Source organism: Halichondria panicea, chromosome 1 (assembly GCF_963675165.1).
Source record: "Halichondria panicea chromosome 1, odHalPani1.1, whole genome shotgun sequence".
In the NCBI taxonomy this organism is placed as follows: Eukaryota; Metazoa; Porifera; class Demospongiae; order Suberitida; family Halichondriidae; genus Halichondria; species Halichondria panicea.
Window position 1 is genome coordinate 8,209,445 of NC_087377.1, and position 24,992 is coordinate 8,234,436.

The 24,992-nt window shown below is 40.5% G+C and overlaps 1 protein-coding gene across 18 annotated transcripts; it reads right to left on the reverse strand.

The window, feature by feature from the left end:
• Window positions 1-9,763: 9,763 nt before the first annotated feature.
• LOC135341185 (dentin sialophosphoprotein-like) lies at window positions 9,764-13,886 on the reverse strand. 18 transcript variants are annotated; one of them, XM_064537768.1, is made up of 17 exons: window positions 13,733-13,886; window positions 13,581-13,653; window positions 13,432-13,508; window positions 13,280-13,342; window positions 13,060-13,110; window positions 12,749-12,853; window positions 12,550-12,654; window positions 12,351-12,455; window positions 12,150-12,254; window positions 11,559-11,636; window positions 11,306-11,410; window positions 11,155-11,227; window positions 11,006-11,082; window positions 10,854-10,916; window positions 10,634-10,684; window positions 10,323-10,427; window positions 9,766-10,226 (listed from the first exon to the last, which is right to left on the reverse strand). In XM_064537768.1, the coding sequence occupies exons 1-17, from the start codon at window positions 13,826-13,828 to the stop codon at window positions 10,086-10,088; spliced, it is 1,473 nt and encodes a 490-aa protein (XP_064393838.1). In that variant the 5' UTR covers window positions 13,829-13,886; the 3' UTR covers window positions 9,766-10,085. The 18 variants fall into 18 exon arrangements, with proteins under 18 accessions (XP_064393851.1, XP_064393838.1, XP_064393843.1 ...); XM_064537729.1 differs by having other exon boundaries at window positions 9,767-10,226; window positions 11,559-11,693; window positions 12,550-12,633; XM_064537735.1 differs by having other exon boundaries at window positions 9,768-10,226; window positions 11,559-11,693; window positions 12,150-12,233.
• Window positions 13,887-24,992: the final 11,106 nt, after the last annotated feature.

Genomic DNA, 24,992 nt, shown 5'->3' on the forward strand with positions numbered 1-24,992 from the left:
GTTTGTAACATAAGTATTATTATGACGTTGACGTGCTTTACAGCATGACGTGAGGGCCTTACGGCCCTCACGTCATGCTGTAAACACGTCACGTAATGTAGGATGTGCAAGGAACCGCGCATGCGCAAAGTGGAAAAGGATGTGGACCTCCTTGGAGCACGAGTGTTACTGCAGTTATACATGGTGGCTGGATGTCCCTCTATATCAGAGACTGTTAACTCTCTTTCCTGATGTCATGGTGTTGTGATGATGCAAAAGGTGTAAGCGGCTCAACTTTAAATCATAACCGTTGATGTACAAACAGACAGTGAAAGCCTTACTCTCAACTCTTCACAAGTGCAGTGCAGTTCATTTTTCTCCTCTATCATCACAACACTGATGTATATACTAGCATTGGTGAATGTGCTATTTGGCTGGTTATTAATCTCCTTGTGGAGGAAATGCAAGTGCCCTGTGAAGAAACCTTTTACAGTAGCTTTCTCAACTGAAGGCAGAGCCTCTAAAATCGGCTCCCTCTCTGACTACACAAGACTGTGGTGATCTGAATGATCCACGGAGGAGAACTCTATCATGAGGTGGGTATAAAGTATATTATGTGTGTACAGTATCATCGACTCTCGCTATTCTGGCTCTCTGAAGTACGGCTACGGCCACCTCAATATACCCGCCATTTGGTTTGGCACGGATTGCTAGCTATAATTGTTTATACTACCACACTTGCCCTGAAATGTATACCTGCCAGTTCTGGCTGCCCCTAACTATATGTGATATATACGTTTTTATTTTTATTACGGCCGGATGTGACGTTTTGGGTGTAGTTTGGCAGACAAGGGCATTATCTTTGCACCGCAAAATCATGCAGTCATTAGATTCGAGGTAGGGTCGTTTTAGCCACGGCTATTTTCTGAAATGTGGCTACCTCGCTATTCTTGCCAAGCTCCACTGTCTAAGTGTGGCTGGATTAACAATGTATGTGCATGGCATTGCATGCATGTGTGTGTGCAAATTAATAAAGTGTGTTTTATCGTTGTGTTTTCCATTCAGGTTTTTGAGTTGATTGAATCATAGATTGAAGAGTTAGAGGGATAGGAAACAGAGTGGTGCACGTGATGATTTTACATTGAATCTGCAGTGGAGCCTCGAAAATTATCCGCGTTACTCCCTATATGAACGAGGCTATTAAGCACATTTTTGCCGGGTAACTCCCAAAGCTGTGTTTCCTCGAGAAATCATCTCTTTCAGCAACTTATAACACGCCTAGTCCATGAGCCACGTGTAGTACTTGCTAATGACTGACCACACCCAGTAAAAAGAGACTTTTCAATAAAGTTATATGTTCCCAAGGCTGTTTTAGAGCTATTGGAACATGTAACGTGTAAGCGTGCTGGTTATGACTACTACAATAGGTATAGACCTTGAAATATAAGTGAGTTGCACGGACTAAGCACAGTTACTTGTAGTTTATTATGCACTGCATGGGTGTAGAAATAGATATTGTTGTGATGGCCTCGATTAAACTGCAGCGTATATAGCGCAGATGTTACTCGAGATACCAACCGTTTCCTATCCCTATAACTCTTCAATCTATGATTGAATTAAGCTGTTGAGATGCATGGTAGTGTGCGGCCATTTATAATAATAATGCTGTATCTGGCGTGAGTTTTTAAGCCGTGGCTATTTTCTGAAATAGCAGCTTGCCTGATAGAGTGGACATGGTCACTAGGTAGATTGTTGTGTTAAGATCTATACACTTATATATAATTATAATTATGCTTCGATCAAGTCCAGCTCATGCAGTAACGATTGGTCTATAGATACAATATATTTAATCTGCTATAATTTATTTATACCTTTTACAGGAAGCTAGAATTATATTAGCTGTTCCTGGTATAACTGCATGATCACCTAAAAAAAGCTTGCTTAATGGAACCTCATGCACAGACTGTCAGAGCTCACTTCACTTTGCATGGTCCAGTGATAGCTATATATACACGAGCTGATAGCACCAGATTCTGTGATGGCAGTCCTAAATTTAACTTGGCCACTTTGGTCCACTGCGCATGCACTGTGAAAAAGCTGATAGCCATGGCAGCAGAACCTAATTTCATATACGCACCAGATTCTAAATTGAAGTTGGCCACTTTGGTCCACTGATCCATCAGCAATTATGTATACCAGGTCTAAGATTTGTTGATTCACCTTATAGCTGCTACAATACCATGCATATGCACCCTCAATAGCCTTCACTCCTTTTTAAGACTTATTGTATGAATGGAAGTGTTAGAACTAACGGTTCTTAAGAATACTCCAGGTAATAAAGATATAGAGAAAGAAAGCAAAGCAAATCTGAGTACCTGAGTTTCTTTAAAGTGGTTTGTCAGATATTATGATACTGTTGAAATTGGTGTATAGGACACTACCAACAAGAAACGATAATCTGTCGTTTAATGCAATTATATATAATAATACACAGGGATAATAATTATCGGCAACTACTAAAGCTATATAGAAATCCTGGTAAGACTGCAATGTTATGCTATATTTTTAGCTCATAAAATTAATGTTCACTCTGGAATAATAAACTGTATATATAGTAACTGAACTCTAAACTCGTTGAACCTATTTACTTATAAATTATTATTATGTATATTTTATCCTCACGTGATTTTTTGTGTTTATGCCATGCTAGCCTCGTTGTTCGCCTAACTGTTATAAAAGCAAAAACTCGGCCTGGGATCGAGGCTAATGCCATGCATGTGTTTTCTGAAATAAGATTTAATTTGTCACTGGTGTCTCAGAACTAACTATATATAGCTAGCTAAAGCTTAGCCTCGAAAAAATACTTCACTTTTGATGGCTGGCTCAGTAGTGACTTAGGCCCGAGGCCCGAGTTTACTTCAAAATAGCATAGACACTTTGCTTGTTTATGGGAATTGGACTTGCTCAATACTGATTTATCTACAAGTGAAAGCATTGGCTGTGATAGTTGTCTTGGATGGTTTCACTTAAAGTGTGTTGGATTGAAGAATGCTCCTAAAAGCAAGCACTGGTTTTGTCTGATTTTTATGATTACTCATCTATGACACATGCTAATGTCAGAATTTACTTAGAGCTCGTAAAATAAAAAAATTACTTCATGAACTTGGCGCTGTAACTAGAAGAATGACGGCAGCATTATTATGGTCAGAGATGAAAGTTCACCATGCCGTAACAATAGCAAGGTAAGCAGCCTTCACAGTGCCGTAAGAATAGTCACAGCGTTTTTAATTTTGCTGCATGCAGAATCCAGAATCACTGGGAAACTCAAAGAGTGGGTAATAATCGACAACGATTGTTATTAAAAACTATCTGATCGTCGATGATTGTTATTAAAAACGATCAATGCTAAAAGTTCAAGTCTAAAATTAATGGCTTGCAGCTCTCTTCCGATATAATAAGTCCGATATAATAAATAGGAGTCCGATAAGTATAGGACTCCAATATAATAAGTAGGAGTCCGATGAAGGCCATCATCAGGGGGCTGGATATTCACTCCTAAAAGGTGAAGGAGAAAAGAAAAGAAAGAGGGCAAAAAAGAGAAGACGAGAGTCAGCAACTTCACAATGGCGTATCTTTCTATCAAAGGTGTTCTATCAAAGGTGCTGGAACGCATTGTTCATAATGAGGTAGTGGAGTATCTTACTTCCAACAACCTTCTTTCAACACTTCAATTTGGCTTCAGGTGGGGCAGTTCTACCCAGGAGGCAATCCTCCATGCTACTCATGACTGGCACCGCTCATTGGAGAATGGCTCTAGTGTAGCTGCTGTTTTCTTTGACCTGAGCAAAGCCTTCGACAGAGTCCCTCACCAAGGCCTCCTGAAAACTCTCTGGTCAGCAGGCATCTCGGGCAGCCTACATAAGTGGTTTACTAGCTACCTCACAAACAGGAAGCAGAAGGTAGTCCTAGATAGTCACTCTTCGTCCACCGCCAATGTCACTTCTGGAGTACCAGTCCATCTTAGGCCCCCTTCTGTTCAGCCTATACATTGATCCCCTAACAAGAATTCCTCTTTCTCCGGGCTCTCAGCTGTTATTATATGCGGACGACATACTCCTGTACAGCCCCATTAGAAATGAATTTGACGTCTTGGATCTTCAAGGAGATATTGATGCCATCGCCAACTGGGTCAACACTGCGGGTCTCACTCTCAATCAGTCAAAACCAAACTGCTACTCCTCTCTAGAAAGAGACAGCCCCCGTCCATCATACTCTCTACAAACTCAGGTCAAATCACACAAGTGGACTCCTTGTCCTACCTTGGAGTCACCATCACAAAAGACCTAAAATGGAATCTGCGCTACAGGCACTTCAACCAAGCAGATCAGTCCACACTTTCCTCCCTGTACAAATCACTGGTGCTCCCACTTCTGGATTACTGTAGCAGTGTGTGGGACCCATCTTCTTCTTGTGCCATCAATCAGTTGGAGTCGGTTCAGAAGTTTGGAGCGCGACTCTGTACCAAACGCTGGTCAGATCAATACTTACCTCTGCTAGCTAGTTTATCTTGGCCCTCTCTGAGCACAAGACGGTCTCAACAGAAAGTAACTCTGTGCCGCAGGATCATCAGGGGGGAATCAATTCTCCACTCGTCAAGGTTCACACTCAATCCGAAACCTCAGCATTACCATCATGACCAACCTCTACTTATCCCCTTTGCCAAAACACTGTCTTATCAATCATCATTCTTCGTAAATGTGGTTCCACTCTGGAATTCCCTACCAAGCAGTGCTGTCTCTGCAAGTAGTTTACTTAGTTTTAAGGCTCATGTGCGGGATTGTTTCAATTAATTACTTACTTATAACTAATTGCCTGCTTGCCCTTACTTACAGTTTTGTGTCTGTTAATTAATTTGTATGTCACTGTCCTTGTCACTGCCTGAACCTTTTAGCTACTTTTGTTTTTTGTTTGTTTTTGTTTTTTTGTTTTGCATTTTGCTGTTTTTTGTTAGGGCTACCTTAATATTAGCTCTCAGTTGCTAGTTGGTACGTACCTATGCTCTGCATTAAATTTTATAAAGGAAAAAAAAATCAGAGGGGCTCCTACTGTACCACTTGTAGGGGCTGGCTCAGAAACGAATAACACCACGTGAGCAAATACTTCAAGGAGCAGACACTTCTTACAACACAAAACTTCTTACTGGACTTGCTGCTAACATTATAACAACAACTTTCTCACACATTAGATTTAATAAATTTAATAAATTATAGGTTTAGCAAAGGTAAACTTCTTTATATATATTTTTATATGGATTAAAGTATTTTGGTGATTTCCTCAGACAGAAAAAGAAAAGAAAACGCAATACGAAAAAAGCGATCTAGAAGCTGAAGAGTTGAAGCCACACTGCCTCTCTTAACTGGATACTAGCCACTGATGCTTGTGTCAATTACTTATCAATTTTCTAATACAGAACCAAAATTAAAAGTATGCGCATGTGCAACCGACTAAGACCCATTGGCAGTAAACCTTTGAGGCCGTTATGAAGTAGCATAGTAGACTTTCATTCACACTGTTGCAAAAAGGTCCTCGACTCAATAAAAACAACAAAGGCAAAAAAGAGGCGGCTACAGTTTAAGAAATCGCAAAGGACATCATACGAAGCACAGCAACGAAAAGAAATTATGTTGTAATAAGAAAAATAGGCTGTTAGCTTGACATTAAAATATAGCATAATATAGGTAATATCTTGAGCATGTATTTCCTGATGCTTTCCCAACTCAAGATTGATTGTCGTAATTAATTCTATACCTCGGCTCGCATGAATAATAAGTAGTATGGTTCTACTTCAATGTTCATAGATTCCATGGGAATTACATAGATGGGAGGAAGCTTACAACAGTAAGTCTAAATAATAGCTTAATAATAATAATAATAATCGCCACGTTCATTTTCACGAGCAATGTAGTTATGTAATTAAAAAACGGCCTTTTGTGACGCAATATGCAATATGGTCCAACCCACTGTGTCTGTGGCCAGACGTTCTCTATTCAACATGCTCTCTCATGCCCAAGAGGAGGCTACCCCAGCATAAGGCACAACGAGCTAAGAGATAAAACTGCCTCTCTATACTGAAAGAAACCTACCATGGTGTCGCAACGGAGCCAACTCTACAACCAGTGACAAGTGAAACCTTTGAAGGTGCCTCAGCAGAGACGGAAACGGTTTCAGATAATGAAGAGGATCTCGTCATTCGAGCAATGGTCTATTTTGGTGATTTCCTCAGACAGAAAAAAGTATGAAGGAAAGTTAAAGAGAAAAGAAAACGCAATACGAACAAAGCGATCTAGAAGCTGAAGAGTTGAAGCCACTGCCTCTCTTAACTGGATACTAGCCACTGATGCTTGTGTCAATTACTTATCAATTTTCTAATACAGAACCAAAATTAAAATTATGCGCATGTGCAACCGACTAAGACCCATTGGCAGTAAACCTTATTGGCAGTAAACCTTCGAGGCCGTTACGAGTCAATAGCAGTATAGTAGCCTTTCATTCACACTGTTGCAAAAAGGTCCTCGACTCAATAAAAACAACAAAGGCAAAAAAGAGGCGGCTACAGTTGAAGAAACAAAGGACATACGAAGCACAGCAACGAAAACTGTGGTCAAATAAACATGGACACCACACCTACGCGGAGAGGATGAGGATATGGTTGAAAAGGTCGAGATTGTCAAGGGAGCAAAGGAAAAGAGAAAGTGCAAGTGTGGATCCAGTAGCCATTCCTTACCAACTCACAGAAACTACTGTCCAAACAACCCCAACAATTTAAAACTTGCCGCAAACAGTGGCGCAACACCGATTGGCAATCTCGCTGAGAAAGAGTTTGGTGATTCCAGATAGAATAGAAGTCATGAATAGTGGCTTCTTCAATGCAAAATTTCTCTAACGATCGGGCGATCGATGATCAAGTCTGACTATCGATCGGAGGAGCTCGACATCGATGCCTTTGAGGATGCCATCACTAGTGCATGTATGTGGAGCACTTGCAGGACCTGCCCTATGAACTCACGAGTACGCTATGCCAGCAGTTCTCTTCAGTTTAATCATTAATTTTGTGTTATGTTTTATCACAATTAACTTACATGTAATAATATAATTATGTTCAGTTTAAAAAAAAATTGCACAAGCTATCATGTCAAAATGTGATGGGACTAGCGCTCTAGTGCTGTCTAGTGCAGTCTATGTCATCACATTTTTCGCCGCGGTTTAAACCGCCATGTGTTTCAAAAGGAGGCGATTTGCAATTGCAGATCCGCAATGTCAATTTTTTAAGGGGGGAATAAAGCCCAAGAAATAAATAACATAAATAATAAATACTGAGGGGAAAAATTGCCTGAGGCCGTCATTTAATGCGCACGACCCCTCACTCAAATACGTAATGCACCCATTCTACTTTTATATCAAACGTTGAACTGTAATTGTTAGTGTGTTGGATCACAGGCCAAGCGATCATTTAATCACTGAATTGTCATTCATCAATCATCACTTTTTGTAGATTTACAATGACAATGTATGTCTCGAGTTGTATAATTGTATAAAGCTTAATTAAGAGCCGTATGTGAAAATGAACATGCATGACAGTACATATAAAACGTGCACTTATTAAAATACACAACAATGTTCAGTTTGGCTCAAAACAATCAGGCAGCTGTTCCGTATGAGATGCATCGTTGATTGTCCCCTTGCAATAAGCCCGCTTGAACTATAGCATTCTATCAGGAAAATTAAATTATAAGAGGTGTCGTTTTCTTCAATATCGATATTACGATGTTGTCTAACACATACTTTGAAGCAATTTGTTGACCATATCCTCCACATAGTAACAGCTACTAAATACACAAATGGAAGAACTCAAAACATTCCGGTAAGAACAAAAGAAAAGTTAACAAAATGAACTGCTTTCAGGCTATAGCTGAAGCTGAAGCACCATAATCAGAACAATTTCAACATCATCACAATATCGATTAATATATAAGTTGTAGATACGAAACTGCTCTTTGTATGGCTGTACCAGTAGCTGGACGATGACAAAAACATGGTACATATGAGATAGCAATGAATATTTCGTGAGAGGGCGAACAAGACAAACATAATGATATGAGAGAGAAAGAACGTTCTAGAAAAGCATCGACAGTCACGAGTTCCATTTGTCCCGTCCTTGTAGTAACCTTGATAACAGTAAACAAACATATCAACGTGTTGACGCTGAATTTTAAACTTGTTCAGAACTCGTTGAAACCAACGCATTGGATAGATGACAAGAAATACAAGTGGAAAGATAATCACCAAGATCAAAACAAACAAAGCAGTGATAGCGTAGGGAAGGTGTTCTTTACTGAAGTAATCCACAGATGCATCGAGGTAGAGAACATAGCGGACACTATACTCTTTAATCCTGAGACAAATCAAGCCTTCCAAACCTGAAAGTAATTTCTTTTACTCCACAATCACACTGGAAGTGAAAACTTACTCCCATTCCACCGTCTAAAGTAGTTCGTTTTTCTAGTGGTACAAATAGAAGTAATTACTAAACTTTCAGTGTAAACAAAGGTTAATTTATAGCTCACAAGTCATTTCTGCGCATGGGCATCTGAAGGCCAAACAAGACCAAGCAGCAGACCGCAGAGGTCCTTAGTGATGTGAGCTCAGGCAAGCACTTTCGGTCACTTTCGGCCGTAACAAACCACCACACCTTGCACAAAAGTACTGTACGTGTTTGGGTTCGAGACTCTTAAACGAATTGTGTAGTTTTATGTACTGAATCCCCTGAGCAACCACTAATTAGATCTAACCCACCACCCCCCGCGTCTGCTCTCACGTTACAGGTGTATTTGAGTACCAGAGAGTCACCATCACAGATCAACAAAGTTATTGGGAAACAACACACATGTCTTATAATACTGTTACAAAAAGCACATAATTGTCGTGGTCAACGAATCAGTCCAAGAAGAGGAGGGGCATAACCTGTTGAAAAATAATTGAAATCACCCATTTAGGGAGTTAAAATGATGTACGCAAGCAGCTAACCTAAAGTCTGTCAATTTGTCACACTACATGGTCCGTACTAAACAGACAGTTCGTAGACATTCCTCTTCTTCAATGAGTTAGCCAAGGTAGAGAAGCTAGTCGCGCGGAAAAAAATCTAGCCAAGAGCTTAATATGGGCTGTTCGTACATCAAAGTGAAGTCTGTTGGGACATGCCCCAACCACCAGCTCTATACTATATTAACACATATACTGTAAAAAGAGATGTGCCATTTATAGCATGCGTGTATAGCGTGTTACACATGTGTCAAACTGCTTAAACGGCTGACTGCAGAACTTTTAAACAAGCTAAGAACTGAAAATTGATGTACGTGCAGCCAAAGTGTTCGCCACGATTGTACATGGTCATTAATGGTCCTAACAGTGAATCATCGGAATTGTAAAATCAATTCCGCCCTATAAGAAGCTTTTGACTGTACTCAATAGATTAAATGAGTATATAATATGAGGCATACACAGGAGTTGCATGCCCTCTTCTCCTCTTCTCTTTATATGCCCTTGTCTTGGAAATACTACATGTGAGCTTGCAATTTGACATACGTGTAGCATGTTATTTGGAGGGACAATCAAATGACACGCATGTCAGGGTTGAAACAACCCACTTGTTTTTACAGTGCGCGCGCATGCATGCCAGTTATAACAGGGATTGTGAGCGTTAGCCAATAGCAATAGGTCATACACCATACATTGATTTAAGCTGTGCAACAGTTGGAAAGTTTGCAAGCGTCGAACCACACCGAACTCTCGCAAGGTACAGTTGGCTTAAGCTGTGCAACAGTTCTGATGTGTCGAACCATATCTAACTCTCGCACAGTACTGTTTGCTTAAGCTGTGCATTCATTGAATTGCTGTGCATTGTTCGGTGTGGTTCGACTCTTCCGAACCTCTTCGATATACAACAATGCAGTAAAATTTGACGAAGAAGAAAGAATATGAATATGTAATGTCCAATGAGCTGTATCATTACCTGCTTACCACATTTATCACCACAAAACAATGCTAGTCTACAATACTTGTACAATTAGCACACGAGTACTCACTGACTCAATCCCACTGGTGTCACTCGTCTCAGGATCATCATTGTTGTCCTGTGAGTTCACGGATTCTTTGTTCTTTGTACCCGCCTTGGTTTTTTTCGATGTAGCCTATGTGTGTGTGTGTGTGTAATAATGGATAATGTGTATATTAAACACTCAAACCCTAACCCATGGCACTTGTACAATTAGCACACGAGTACTCACTGACTCAATCCCACTGGTGTCACTCGTCTCAGGATCATCATTGTTGTCCTGTGAGTTCACAGATTCTTTGTTCTTTGTACCCGCCTTGGTTTTTTTCGATGTAGCCTATGTGTGTGTGTGTGTAATAATGGATAATGTGTATATTAAACACTCAAACCCTAACCCATGGTTACAGTACCCTTACTTCTCTACGCTACATGTGTGTGTGTTTGAGAAATGGTATTAACAGGGTAGGTGATGACGGCTTTCCACCGTAAACTCCTAACACTCCCAGGAAGTCGAACTCAAACACATGTATGTTATATTCTTGCCTTTTTTTTACGTTTGTTACGTGGCAGAGGCTCGTTCTCACTACTGCCATCCTGTAGAAAGGACAGGAAGTTGTCAAACATAATGTAGACCATATCATGCGAGTGGTTCGACTCTTCCGAACCTCTAAGAACTACTGTACAGCATAAGCAAAGAGTACTTTGCCAGAGTTCGGTGTGGTTCGACTCTTCCGAACCTCTTCAAAGTAAGTTAATAATTTACCTGTGGTTTATTTTTCTTAAATGGTGGAGGACTCAATGACTCGTCACTGCACACATTCTGATTCTGTAGAAAGATCAGATAAGGACATCCATCAAGACAAAAAACGGGGTTGAGCAACAGACACAGCAACAGAGGGAACGAGGACAGTTTACCTCTCGGCATTCCCTCACTAGCTGCTTGACTTTACTTGCTGCTTTGCTTTTCCTCGTTTCGAGGGCTTCTGGAGTGTCTATAATAGGGGGGGAACCAACGTTGTTTATGTTTAGGCAATCAACACCAAACATATGCTTGGGGAACTTACTTTCAAAAAATTTTTCATTGTCTCCCAACTCACGTTTCTTGGGAGTGAGTGTGACTAATGTTCCTTCAGTGGTCTGTGTGTGTGTGGGGGGGGGAGGTATTTATCTGATCTGGATGGAATTTAATGGTGTTAGCTAGTTACATGTACATACCTTACACACGGCCTTAAAACCTGCGGGACCTTTACTGGTCACATAGCCAGGGATTTCTTGGGTCTGGGTTATTCTTACTGGCGACGATGATGCAGTACTTTTAAGCTGTGCAACAGTTGGAAAAAGTTTGCAAGCGTCGAACCACACCGAACTCTCGCAAGGTACAGCTGGTTTAAGCTGTGCTTACCACATTTATCACCACAAAACAGTGCTAGTCTACAATACTTGTACACTTAGCACACAAGTAACTCACTGACTCATTCCTACTGGTGTCACTCGTCTCAGGTGCATGTAAACCAGAAGAGGAGATCGCATCATCATCATTCTTGTCCTGTGAGTTCACGGATTCTTTGTTCTTTGTACCCGCCTTAGTTTTTTTCGATGTAGCCTGTGTGTGTGTGTAATAATTGATAATGTTTCAATGCTTTTGAACCTCTTCGAAGTATTTCAAATCAGTTCGAAGAGGTTTGGAAATGTGTATAGTGTACTATTTGATTTAAGCTGTGCAACAGTTGGAAAGTTTGCAAGCGTCGAACCACACCGAACTCTCGCAAGGTACAGTTGGCTTAAGCTGTGCAACAGTTCTGATGTGTCGAACCATATCTAACTCTCGCACAGTACTGTTTGCTTAAGCTGTGCATTCATTGAATTGCTGTGCATTGTTCGGTGTGGTTCGACTCTTCCGAACCTCTTCGATATACAACAATGCAGTAAAATTTGACGAAGAAGAAAGAATATGAATATGTAATGTCCAATGAGCTGTATCATTACCTGCTTACCACATTTATCACCACAAAACAATGCTAGTCTACAATACTTGTACAATTAGCACACGAGTACTCACTGACTCAATCCCACTGGTGTCACTCGTCTCAGGATCATCATTGTTGTCCTGTGAGTTCACGGATTCTTTGTTCTTTGTACCCGCCTTGGTTTTTTTCGATGTAGCCTATGTGTGTGTGTGTGTGTAATAATGGATAATGTGTATATTAAACACTTAAACCCTAACCCATGGCACTTGTACAATTAGCACACGAGTACTCACTGACTCAATCCCACTGGTGTCACTCGTCTCAGGATCATCATTGTTGTCCTGTGAGTTCACAGATTCTTTGTTCTTTGTACCCGCCTTGGTTTTTTTCGATGTAGCCTATGTGTGTGGTGTGTAATAATGGATAATGTGTATATTAAACACTCAAACCCTAACCCATGGCAACTTGTACAATTAGCACACGAGTACTCACTGACTCAATCCCACTGGTGTCACTCGTCTCAGGATCATCATTGTTGTCCTGTGAGTTCACAGATTCTTTGTTCTTTGTACCCGCCTTGGTTTTTTTCGATGTAGCCTATGTGTGTGTGTGTGTAATAATGGATAATGTGTATATTAAACACTCAAACCCTAACCCATGGCACTTGTACAATTAGCACACGAGTACTCACTGACTCAATCCCACTGGTGTCACTCGTCTCAGGATCATCATTGTTGTCCTGTGAGTTCACAGATTCTTTGTTCTTTGTACCCGCCTTGGTTTTTTTCGATGTAGCCTATGTGTGTGTGTGTGTAATAATGGATAATGTGTATATTAAACACTCAAACCCTAACCCATGGTTACAGTACCCTTACTTCTCTACGCTACATGTGTGTGTGTTTGAGAAATGGTATTAACAGGGTAGGTGATGACGGCTTTCCACCGTAAACTCCTAACACTCCCAGGAAGTCGAACTCAAACACATGTATGTTATATTCTTGCCTTTTTTTTACGTTTGTTACGTGGCAGAGGCTCGTTCTCACTACTGCCATCCTGTAGAAAGGACAGGAAGTTGTCAAACATAATGTAGACTATATCATGCGAGTGGTTCGACTCTTCCGAACCTCTAAGAACTACTGTACAGCATAAGCAAAGAGTACTTTGCCAGAGTTCGGTGTGGTTCGACTCTTCCGAACCTCTTCAAAGTAAGTTAATAATTTACCTGTGGTTTATTTTTCTTAAATGGTGGAGGACTCAATGACTCGTCACTGCACACATTCTGATTCTGTAGAAAGATCAGATAAGGACATCCATCAAGACAAAAAACGAGGTTGAGCAACAGACACAGCAACAGAGGGAACGAGGACAGTTTACCTCTCGGCATTCCCTCACTAGCTGCTTGACTTTACTTGCTGCTTTGCTTTTCCTCGTTTCGAGGGCTTCTGGAGTGTCTATAATAGGGGGGGAACCAACGTTGTTTATGTTTAGGCAATCAACACCAAACATATGCTTGGGGAACTTACTTTCAAACAATTTTTCATTGTCTCCCAACTCACGTTTCTTGGGAGTGAGTGTGACTAATGTTCCTTCAGTGGTCTGTGTGTGTGTGGGGGGGGGGAGGTATTTATCTGATCTGGATGGAATTTAATGGTGTTAGCTAGTTACATGTACATACCTTACACACGGCCTTAAAACCTGCGGGACCTTTACTGGTCACATAGCCAGGGATTTCTTGGGTCTGGGTTATTCTTACTGCCGACGATGATGCCATTTGTTCGAACTAGGCGTTGCGACTGGTAACGTGTCAGATGTGTCACGTGTCAGGTCATTTGCAGCACAAGCAAACACTTGGTGAGTGTGTTCTACAGGGTGTTCGGTGTGTTTCGATCCCTCCAACTTTTTCGAACTATACTACTGGAGATGCAAACACTTTGTGAAGGTGTTCTACTGGAGTTCGGTGTGGTTCGATCGTTCCGAACCTCTTCAAACTACATTACTGGACACGTAAACACTTGGTGAGGGTGTTCTACAGGTGTTCGGTGATTTGATCCCTTCGAACCTCTTCGAACTATATTACTGGACACGCAAACACTTGGTGAGGGTGTACTACAGGTGTTTGGTGTGGTTGGATCCCACCAAACCTCGTCGAACTACGCTACTGGACTGGCAAACACTTGGTTAGGGTGTTGTACAGGTGTTCGGTGTGGTTCGGTGTGGTTCGATCCTTTGATCCTCTTCGAACTACACTACTGGACATGCCAAAACTTGATTAGGGTGTTCTACAAGTGTTCGGTGTGGTTCGATCCCTCACCAAGTGTTTGCGGTCCAGTAGTGTAGTTCGAAGAGGATCGGAAGGATCGAACCACGCCGAACACCTGTAGAACACCCTAACCAAGTGTTTGCGTCTCCAGTAGTGTAGTTCAAAGAGGATCGGAAGGATCGAACCACACCGAACACCTGTAGAACACCCTAACCAAGTGTTTGCGCATCCAGTAGTGTAGTTCGAAGAGGTTCGGAAGGATTGAACCACAATGAACACTTGTCCAGTAGTGTAGTTCGAAGAGGTTCGGAAGAATCGAACCACACCGAACACCTGTAGAACACCCTCACCAAGTGTTTGCTTGTGCTGAGATTTAGGACACGTAAACACTTGGTAAGGGTGTTCTACAGGTGTTCGGTGATTTGATCCCTTCGAACCTCTTCGAACTATATTACTGGACACGCAAACACTTGGTGAGTGTGTTCTATAGATGTTCAGTGTGGCTCGATCGCTCCGAACCTCTTCGAACTATGCTACTGGACTGGTAAACACTTGGTTAGGGTGTTGTACAGGTGTTCGGTGTGGTTCGATCCCTAAATCTCAGCACAAGCAAACACTTGGTGAGGGTGTTCTACAGGTGTTCGATTCTTCCGAACCTCTTCGAAGTACACTACTGGACACGCAAACACTTGGTTAGGGTGTTCTACAGGTGTTCGGTGTGGTTCGAACCACACCGAACTCCTGTAGAACACCTTCACAAAGTGTTTGAATCTCCAGTAGTATAGTTTGAAGAAGTTCAGAGGGATCGAACCACACTGAACACCAGTAGAACACCCTCACCAAGTGTTTGTGTGTCCAATAGTGTAGTTCGAAGAGGTTCGGAAGAATCGAACCACACCGAACACCTTGTAGAACACACTCACCAAGTGTTTGCTTGTGCTGAGATTTAGTGATCGAACCACACCAAACACCTGTACAACACCCTAACCAAGTGTTTGCCTGTCCAGTAGTGTAGTTCAAAGAAGTTAGGAACCACACTAAACACATGTAGAACACCCTCACCAAGTGTTTGCTTGTGCTGAGATTTAGAGATTGAACCACACCGAACACCTGTACAACACCCTAACCAAGTGTTTGCCTGTACAACTCTTCCGAACCTCTTCAAACTATTGTACAGCATAAACAAAGAGTATCTTGCAAGTGTTTGGTGTGGTTCGATCAAGTTTGAAGAGATTCGAAAGAGACTTTGAACCACACCGAACTCTCGCGTGTCCAGTGGTGTAGTTCGATGAGGTTCGGAAGAATCGAACCACACCGAACACCTGTAGAACACCTTCACCAAGTGTTTGCGTGTCCAGTAGTATAGTTCGAAGTTATAAGTGGGTTCGAAGTAGTTGAACCACCCCGATCTCATTTGCGACTATCCAGCAGTCTGCGTTTCCTAGGTCTAGTAGTGGTTCGGGCAGGTTCGAAGTAGTTGAACCACCTCTACCTCATCCCACAGTCCTTGTTTCCACTGTATAACAGTGGAAACAAGGACTTCGGAACTTGGATAGTCTCACATGGTTTAGTAGTTAAACCACCCGGATCTCATGTGAGACTATCCAGCAGTCTTCGTTACCTCTGTCCAGCAGTGGTTCAAGCAGTAGTTCAAGTAGTTGAACCACCTCTATCTCATCCCACAGTCTTCATTTCCACGGTCTAACAGTGGTTCAAACAGGTTCGAAGTAGTGGAACCACCTCTATCTCATCCCACAGTCTTCGTTTCCTAGATCTAGCAGTAGGTTCGAGCAGGTTCGAAGTAGTGTAGTTCGAAGAGGTTCGGAAGGATTGAACCACAATGAACACTTGTAGAACACCCTAATCAAGTGTTGGCGTAGTTGAGGGTGTTCTATAGGTGTTGGGTGTGGTTCGATCCCTCCGAACCTCTTCGAACTATGCTACTGGACTGGCAAACACTTGGTTAGGGTGTTGTACAGGTGTTCGGTGTGGTTCGATCCCTAAATCTCAGCACAAGCAAACACTTGGTGAGGGTGTTCTACAGGTGTTCGGTGTGGTTCGATTCTTCCGAACTTCTTCGAACTATACTACTGGAGATGCAAACACTTTGTGAAGGTGTTCTACAGGAGTTCGGTGTGGTTCGATTTTTCTGAACCTCTTCAAACTACACTACTGGACTGGCAAACACTTGGTTAGGGTGTTGTACAGGTGTTCGGTGTGGTTCGATCCCACTACTTCCAACCTGCCCGAACCACTGCTAGACTGAGGAAACGCAAACTGCTGGATGGTCTCACATGAGATCAGGTTGGTTCAACTACTTCGAACCTCGCACCACCAAGTCCTCTAGCTCACATGCACTCTTCACTTCATCCACCATAAGATAATTATACCAATGATGGATCTAGATCTTTCCAAACAAAAATGACTTGATATGATAGAACCACACAACAAATCTGACCTTGACGAGCTTTAATTGTCAAGATTTATAGCCTCTTCACTTGTTCTTCTGTCTTAACTTCAGAATAATGTTTTCTAAATAATTAAGAGCCATTCCAATCGATTAATGATAAACGGGATACTGACTGCTAGTACGATAGTACACGAATATAAATGTGAACAAAAATATCCATTAGTCTAATTTTTAGTCTACTTGAATGACTGGGCGCATGCATGCGCAGACAACTAGTGCAGGCCTATATAGTTGTTCACCTAAACGTTATAAAAGCGAAAACTCGGCCTGGGATCGAGGCTAGCTATAATATAAAGCTACGACAATTCAGATGTAGATTAAATCTGGAATGTACCTTGCCATGTCTTGAACATGCACACGCATACATTGCATGCAAAACAGTTTTTTTATGCATGAGTCTAATCTATACACGATTGTATTGGCCGCATCTCATTTAACACGCAGGAAGAAACGTCAATGATCATTAACTCTATCTGCTGCCATTGACTATAAGTTGGACTTACTATTCCTCACGAATACTAAACTATTAATTTTTATCTTTACACTATATACTTGTAATAATTTATACACTTGTACACCTATCCCTGGTGGTGTGTTAATTGTTATTATTGTTGTAACATGCATGATATTACTACATGTTTTACTTCATTGAAAGATATTTTCCCTGTCTAGCATGCAGTATGCAAGGATATCGGACACTTACCAGTACTATAGGTTTTGCGTTATTGTTGAGAATTGATTATTTAATAAACTGATTAAATTCGCTGATTATATAAGCATGTACCGCGAACATTTATATGCAAGATTAACGCATGCATGCATGTATGCTGCAGAAAGGCTGCGCTATTCCGCGAAAATTAAATCTGCGAAAACCTTTCTATTAAACAGTCATCCTGCGAAGTTTATGTATATACCCACTATATACGATGCTCGTAAAAAATTCATTTTTGGTACATGTATATTGAACAGTATATATTTATATGCATGCTAGCTATTCTTTTATGCTCAAGTTAACAGCCTATATTAATTGCCTCCAAAACACGGCATATAGGCCCCATGTCGTTGCACAAGTAACACAAACTAATAATGGCCAAAATTTATGCATATGACCTCTATCTATTAATTCTACAATATATAGGAGATAATTACCCACCATGCAGTACTTCGGGCCTAAATATGTTTATACTATAATCATGACTCGTATATTGACCATGCAGTACTTCCGGGCCTACAAAATATGTTTATACTATAATTATGACTCGTATATTGACCTGTATTTCAAAACCTCCCTATTATTCTAGCTCATAAATGTTATAAAAGTGCCTATTATCAGTGCAATCTGTTGAAGGTGTGCATGCATGTGCTCCATTTATAGGATGCTTATACGGTCTCACCAAAGAAAGTTTTAGGCATTATCAAACTGCCCGTGTTGGTGAATCCTGCTGAGGAACGTGTTGGTGGCTATCTTGTAGATATTGATTGGCAATTATTATGTCGACTAATCTGCTTCAGCGATTCCTTCACTTCACAACTGGGAGCAGTGTATTGTCTGTCAGCAGTATCATCGTACAATTCAATCGTCTGAGTGGGCCAGGAGGCCTTGTGCGCACAACACATGTGATGCTTTGCTAAAGCTACCAATCTCGTATGCCAATTATAGCGAATTTCACGGAAAGTGGATGGCAATCCTCAACGACAATGACCTTTGTTGGGTAATGAACTGTTTGTAACTTCTTTCTGAATGGACCATGAACTTCTTAATTAAGTATCGTCATTGTCATTATGTTACTATTCCCTGAATGGACCTTGAACTTCTTAAGTTTAATTATTTGTGCTGATCACGTCATAATTGTTTTGGCTATATACACAGTAAAAACAGATAATTATGTTATAATAACATAAAACATCTCAAATAAAATGCATCATTTGAAATTATTTTAATGTAGAAATGACATAAATATCTGTCATTTTAACACTAAAATACGATGATGCATCCCATATAACATGTGTTTTTGCTGTGTAGCTAGCTTACTCTCAGTGTCATCCTTCATTTCAATCAATCACCTTCATGGATGTTCATAATAATTATAATAATTATTATGATTATCGTCAATTCTAACAATAACTCCCTTTAATTATATAGGTAGTATTGTTTTGGCTTATGCTATGTACTGCATGCATACTCTCATTAATCATTTTTCATGTTGATAATTATGAGCTTTGTTTACTGAGCATCACAATGGCATGCATCAAAATAATAATTATGTAAGGATAACATCAAATTATGAGAGTCATCATGGTCATGTTTTATACCGTAATCGTTGACATAAACTGCAAAACTTGTTCATACAAATCAATGCCAAACTCATCAGAAGGTGCTAACGGATTAACAGCTTGCTGTAGGAGAGCAAAATTCTCTGAACTTAGCCTTATTGGCACCTCAGGCACAACTATAGAACGTCCCTGAGACGGGATGGGGCCTTCCATATCAATTCCATATTCTTCCTCCACATTCTCAAAAAAAATCCAAAGCTGCGAGTCCGGAGTGCTGCAAAAGTAGTGCCCCTGTTGTAAACAACTGGTGTGGAGACTTATGGTGTGCAGTTCGGATTGAGTGATGGTTCCATCCACCAATGAACAGTGCAAGTGCCTGATTAATATGTGGAATGAACACATAATGAAGGGAATACAGATGCGTCTCATTCAAACAGTCTAATAGATCCACTTGTTCCATAAAGTAAAACAGCTTGTAAAAGAGAATAGTCACACAGCGGTGCATGTCCCTCCATATAGTCGCTCTATGCGTTGATTATGGACCGAGGCTCCTACAATCACACTCCTCCTATCATGTCCTCTTTTTTCTAACATGTGATGTGCGACCAATACATTTTCCCCACCTCGGTCCATTCTTATATACGAGATGGCAGCTGATGCTTTTGAACTGCACACAAAAATAATTCGTACACGGTTGACGATTTATTATTGCCACAACACTTCAAGAAAGTCACCAGCCTACTGTAGCCGTCAATGCAGCCATGAGTGACGATTCTCCATCTAATAAGCTTATGATGTGAATCTGAAACAAGATAATTCAACCATAATTAATTTTAATGTGATGAAATTAGTCAATACTATAATGATAGCACCGCAGGTGCTGATGCCTCGATGGAGATGCCAAAGCTACATAACATAAAGCTACTAATAGCTTTTATACACATGATGAACATTTTTGATATTGCTGCATGCAAACTTAGAGTGGGTAATGATTGACCATGATTATTGTTAAACAATAAAACAATCGATAAAACAATAAAACAATCGATGCCAAAAGTTCAAGTCTAAAATTAATGGATGCATCAGCAGAGCCTTGCAGCTCTCTTCTCACTCTTGTAATGCAGCTACCAATAGCTAGCATTCTAGTGCAGAGCTAACTACTAAGTAGAGTAGCAACACTCGGTAAATAAGTTTGGCTACGTGCCTGGCTTCTGAAAAGACTGCAATGGCATTCCAAGTAAGCAAAACTAGGCGTAACTCGAGAACGAAGCATTATTTTGCAAATCCACGAATTAAAATCCAAGTAAACATGACTATAGAAGCCTATAGAAACTCTTACTTGCACTTGATTGCAGTCTACACACACATAGACACACAAACGTATACCTCGCTTGCGCATGCGCACCGAGGCATAATAATGGTCTAACTGGTTTGGGTTTACGGGGCCGCCCGGGGTAATTAAAAGCGTATCACATACGGATCAGTAATTGCACAGGGTTCAAACAACAGCTGCGGCTAAAAATATTATTAAAATTGCTGAGAACGGCATCATTAACGATTAGGTTACTCGTATAAGGGATTAAGAACACTCATAACAAACACAGGCAAGGGCCAATTAGAAGCCTTGCCATTGCTTGTTCCTCGTACTACTTGATCAGAGGCTGCAGCTATATACGATATTTTGCTAGCAATTAGAATTCGAGAGACCAGAAAGGTGTTCATTACGTCTACTAATGCTCCAGTAAAATGAGACCGCTTCCTTTTTTGCCTTTAGAAAGGGCTACTTTTAACCGTGCGTAAAGAATCTCACGCACGGAATAACTCTTCTTTGATAAGAATGCACAAGTCACAAATTAATACTTGCGCTTATTTATTAATGTTACCATGCAGACTCAATTACAAACACATCTATGGCTGCTTGTCGTGACCAAATGTTTGGCATCCATCCACGCATTATGTAATTTGTGGTTAGTTCTACGCTGGGACAACTCTTTGATAAGTAGCATACCAGTTCCTTTCTGAAGGCAAACAGGAAGTGGTTTAGCAGGTAAGTTCTTTTCACCTGCACAAACTCAAAGTCTGCCATGTGAAAGTCTGCACTAACAAGCTGCTACTGTAGATACCACTGCAGTATCAATATGACTCAGAGGTGATTACGGTTAAAGTTTATTGAGGCTACTATTTGAGAGCAGCTTTTATCGCACTGAAGATGGGGATTAATTTTAGAGGCTACTATTTGAGTGTGGGCTTTATACAAGAGCGGCCTCTGATCAAGCATAATTAATATTTTGACGAATATCAAAAGGATGATACCGTATTTATTCGATCTAAGGTGACACTTTTAAAGCCTAATTTTGGAGGTTGAAAAATTATGTTGAAGTCTTGGTGTTGCATATTTGATCATTGTTTCTCTAGAGGCTATAGTTTGACCTCTATTTAGAACGTGACATACACAAATATTGTCAACACAGCAGTTGCTACAGTATATAGCCGGACCACGAATATTTTACCCAGCGACCTTGACTACCTTTACCTGCAGTGCAAGCAGAAACTATGAAAATAAGATCCATGAATGGACTTCCTCCCCCTCCCCCCCTAAACATCTGCATTCAGGTACTATAGTTGTATGACTGAGTATATGCAAAGGCAATCTCAAAACCCACTAGAATTCACCCTATATACCTTCGAATGAACACCAGTCATGTCTCTGCATGGCCGGCGATGTTATTAATTATTAAACAGGGTGTTGAAATAATGGTGACTTTTAGACCCCCCCCTTATTTCCACTCTCTACTTCAAAGTCCTGTAAATGACATCCTGTTGACAAAATAACACGTGCATATTATGAAGGGTGTCGCATATTTGGAGGGTTGCTTTACATGGATACCTTTAGCTATTTTCCAGCAATCAAGAATATTTTTTGATTATTTCCACACGATACGTGGGGCACGGAAATCAAGCTTTTGGGAACTTAAAGAAGGCCTGTAAAGCCTTAAAGTTATTGCAGGGGACAAGATCAATCCCTCTTTCCTATAATTATATCTACATGTATGGTTCCAGTTATCAATATGCATTTACAAAAACTTGTACAAATAATAATTATACCCACCAATATGCCAGAGGTTTGGGCCAGCAACTGAGTAAGGCTGTCGTCGACTAAGACCACCCATCAATATCTTGAAGCTGCACTTAATGGGTCAGATGACCTTAGAGAACATCGGACTCTATCCCTTGACACACTATATCCCATTTTTCTCAGCCTTCCACATACCATAATGACTCCTAACGTCGGGGATTCTGAATGGATTTCCTTCACAATCCTGTTGAGCTCATCATCTGATAAAGTTGTTGCAGAGTCATCCAGCAATTCACACTCAACTCGTCTTCTGTATACACAAGATTACTTATGTTTATCAGTCAAAAACTTACCTATATATGGTCATATACAAGACACACCAAGCAGGGCCGCAATTTCAGTCCTGGACCAGCTAAAATTTAGTGATGATAGGTACACTAGTTGTTCCTTTTCAATTTCAAACTTAGATCTTCCTCTTCCAAAGATTCTTTTAGCAGCTTGATACTGGAATTTGCTGGTTTCTAACATCTCTTCATATTGCACCCACTGTCTGTGTACACTTCTCAGGCACTCTAGTAGATGAGCCAAATTCGATTGAAACTCATTAATTACTAGCTCATCTTCTTCTCCAACTTCAGAACCCCCTTGCAGCATTTGATCAGATAGTTGCATGCAAGTACTCAGACAAACTTCTAGTCTTGGCAAAACCTAGTCACAAAATTCTCGATTCGCTATTCCACGTTGATGTTCTGTGTTCTCTAGGAATCTGCTGACATCAATAAAGTATTGACTCCATGCTCCAAACAATTCATCCTGCTCAGCCATCTCTAGCTACAGTGCAACAACCAAAGAGAGTAGATTTTTTTTTATATTATTTTTTTCACATTTTGTGGCATATCTTCTGAAGTAAAAGTGATATGATCTATTTGAGTGCAGGTACTGAAAGTTCAATTATTGGCGCTTCCATTGGACCACCACCTGTTACATCATATGACATCATCACTATGAAATGGCTGTCTAAAGATGTGTACCTCCGAAAATATGTTAGGAATAGAAGTAGCTTATTTGTTTGAGTTAAGATCTGAAATTTATTGTGTATGTACCTGACTATATTGCTCATCTTTTGAGCTTCAACAGAAGTCTGGGCTGCTAGTAAGTTCTGAGAAATACTGAATTTTGTTGTTTTTTGGTGGCAAATATGTTAGGAATACAACTTTCGATTTTATGCTAGTTAAGGTCTGATTTTTGAGGAGCATGTACTACAATAGCATAGAATTCATCTGTACTAACTTACAGGAGCTAGACAAGTCTCATCTTTGCTAGAGCGGCCCTTCTTGTCAAAAATGGTGATTTTGCTCCGTTTTGCTACTTTTGCTGACGTATGCAATGATATTCATTGATTTGTGACATCACAAATCATCCTGTTGTTATTTGCTACATCCAAAGGTCATGTGATGTCTACCTGCAAATATACAGTTGGTGTTGGTCATTCTGTGTCACAGGGGCGTGGTAATTGAGCTTACTACGTAGCCAAATCGCCCCAAAAGTCATAAAAAGCACTGTTTTTGACAAGATGGGCCGCTCTAGCAAAGAAGAGGCTAGCCTAACTCCTGTAAGTTAGTACAGATGAAAAGTACACTATTGTAGTACATGCTGCTCAAAAATCAGACCTTAACTAATATAAAATCGAAAGTTGTATTCCTAACATATTTGCCACCAAAAAACAACAAAATGCAGTATTTCTCAGAACTTACTAGTAGCCCAGACTTCCGTTGAAGCTCAAAAGATGAGCAATATACTCAGGTACATGCACAACAAATTTCAGATCTTAACTCAAACAAATAAGCTACTTCTATTCCTAACATATTTTCGGAAGTACACATCTTCAGACAGCCATTTTATACTGATGATGTCATGTGATGTAACAGGTGGTGGTCCAATGGAAGCGCCAATAGTTGAACTTTCAGTACCTGCACTCAAATAGATCATATCACTTTTACTTTAGAAGATATGCCACAAAATGTAAAAAATGTGTACCAAAAAAAAAAATCTACTCTCTTTGGTTGTTGCACTGTTGTAGCTATTGTATTTTTCCAAGATCTTGCAAAATGAGCCCATGATAGGTTTATTCTGTTCACGCGCATGCGCAGTAGATCTGTTTGAATTTGAGCAATGGCTACTAATACTTCTTGTGAATCAAAGAGATCTAGTGCTTACAGTGAAGATCTACGTTGGAGGATCATATGGCAAAGTGAGGCTCTTCTTTATAAACCATCAGTGATAGCTCATAATCTCAACATTGATGTGTCAACTGTTTGGAGAGTGATGCACTGGAGATGTTGCCAAAAAAGAATACCCAGTTCAGAGAGCATTTTGGGTAATCACAGAACCAGTGCAGCTCTTCATCATCCATCTCATACTCCAAAGGCCGGGGATGTTCCTCCGAGAAATCACAAGTGAAGTAAAGTCAACACTTGGGCTAGATGTGAGTGAAAGCGCTGTGTGTAAGATGCTGAAAAAAAGCGGATTTACAAGGCAGAAGCTGGTTACATTTGCCTTACAGAGAGACGATTTACTCCGAAATGAATTTGTAACTGATGTTTCTTTGTATGAAAAGAGTTCTCTTGTGTTTATTGACGAAACAGGCACCGACGCAAGGGATTCTATACGCACGTATGGCTACAGCTTGAGAGGCAAACCATTGAAAGCCCAGAAATTGTTTGTGAGAGGATAACATATTTCTGCCATTGCGGCGATGTCGATTAATGGAATTATAGGATTGAAAATTGTACAAGGTGGTGTAAATGGTGATCATTTCTATGATTTTGTGTGCACTTCCCTTTTTCCTCATCTTT

Coding starts and splice junctions, on each gene's coding strand:
- LOC135341185 (XM_064537692.1), bottom strand. CDS start 13,828: ATGGCATCATCGTCGGCAGTAAGAATAACCCAGACCCAAGAAATCCCT. Junction 10,917..11,005: donor TAGTGAGGGAATGCCGAGAG/GTAAACTGTCCT, acceptor ATCTTTCTACAG/AATCAGAATGTGTGCAGTGA. Junction 10,685..10,853: donor TTAAGAAAAATAAACCACAG/GTAAATTATTAA, acceptor TCCTTTCTACAG/GATGGCAGTAGTGAGAACGA.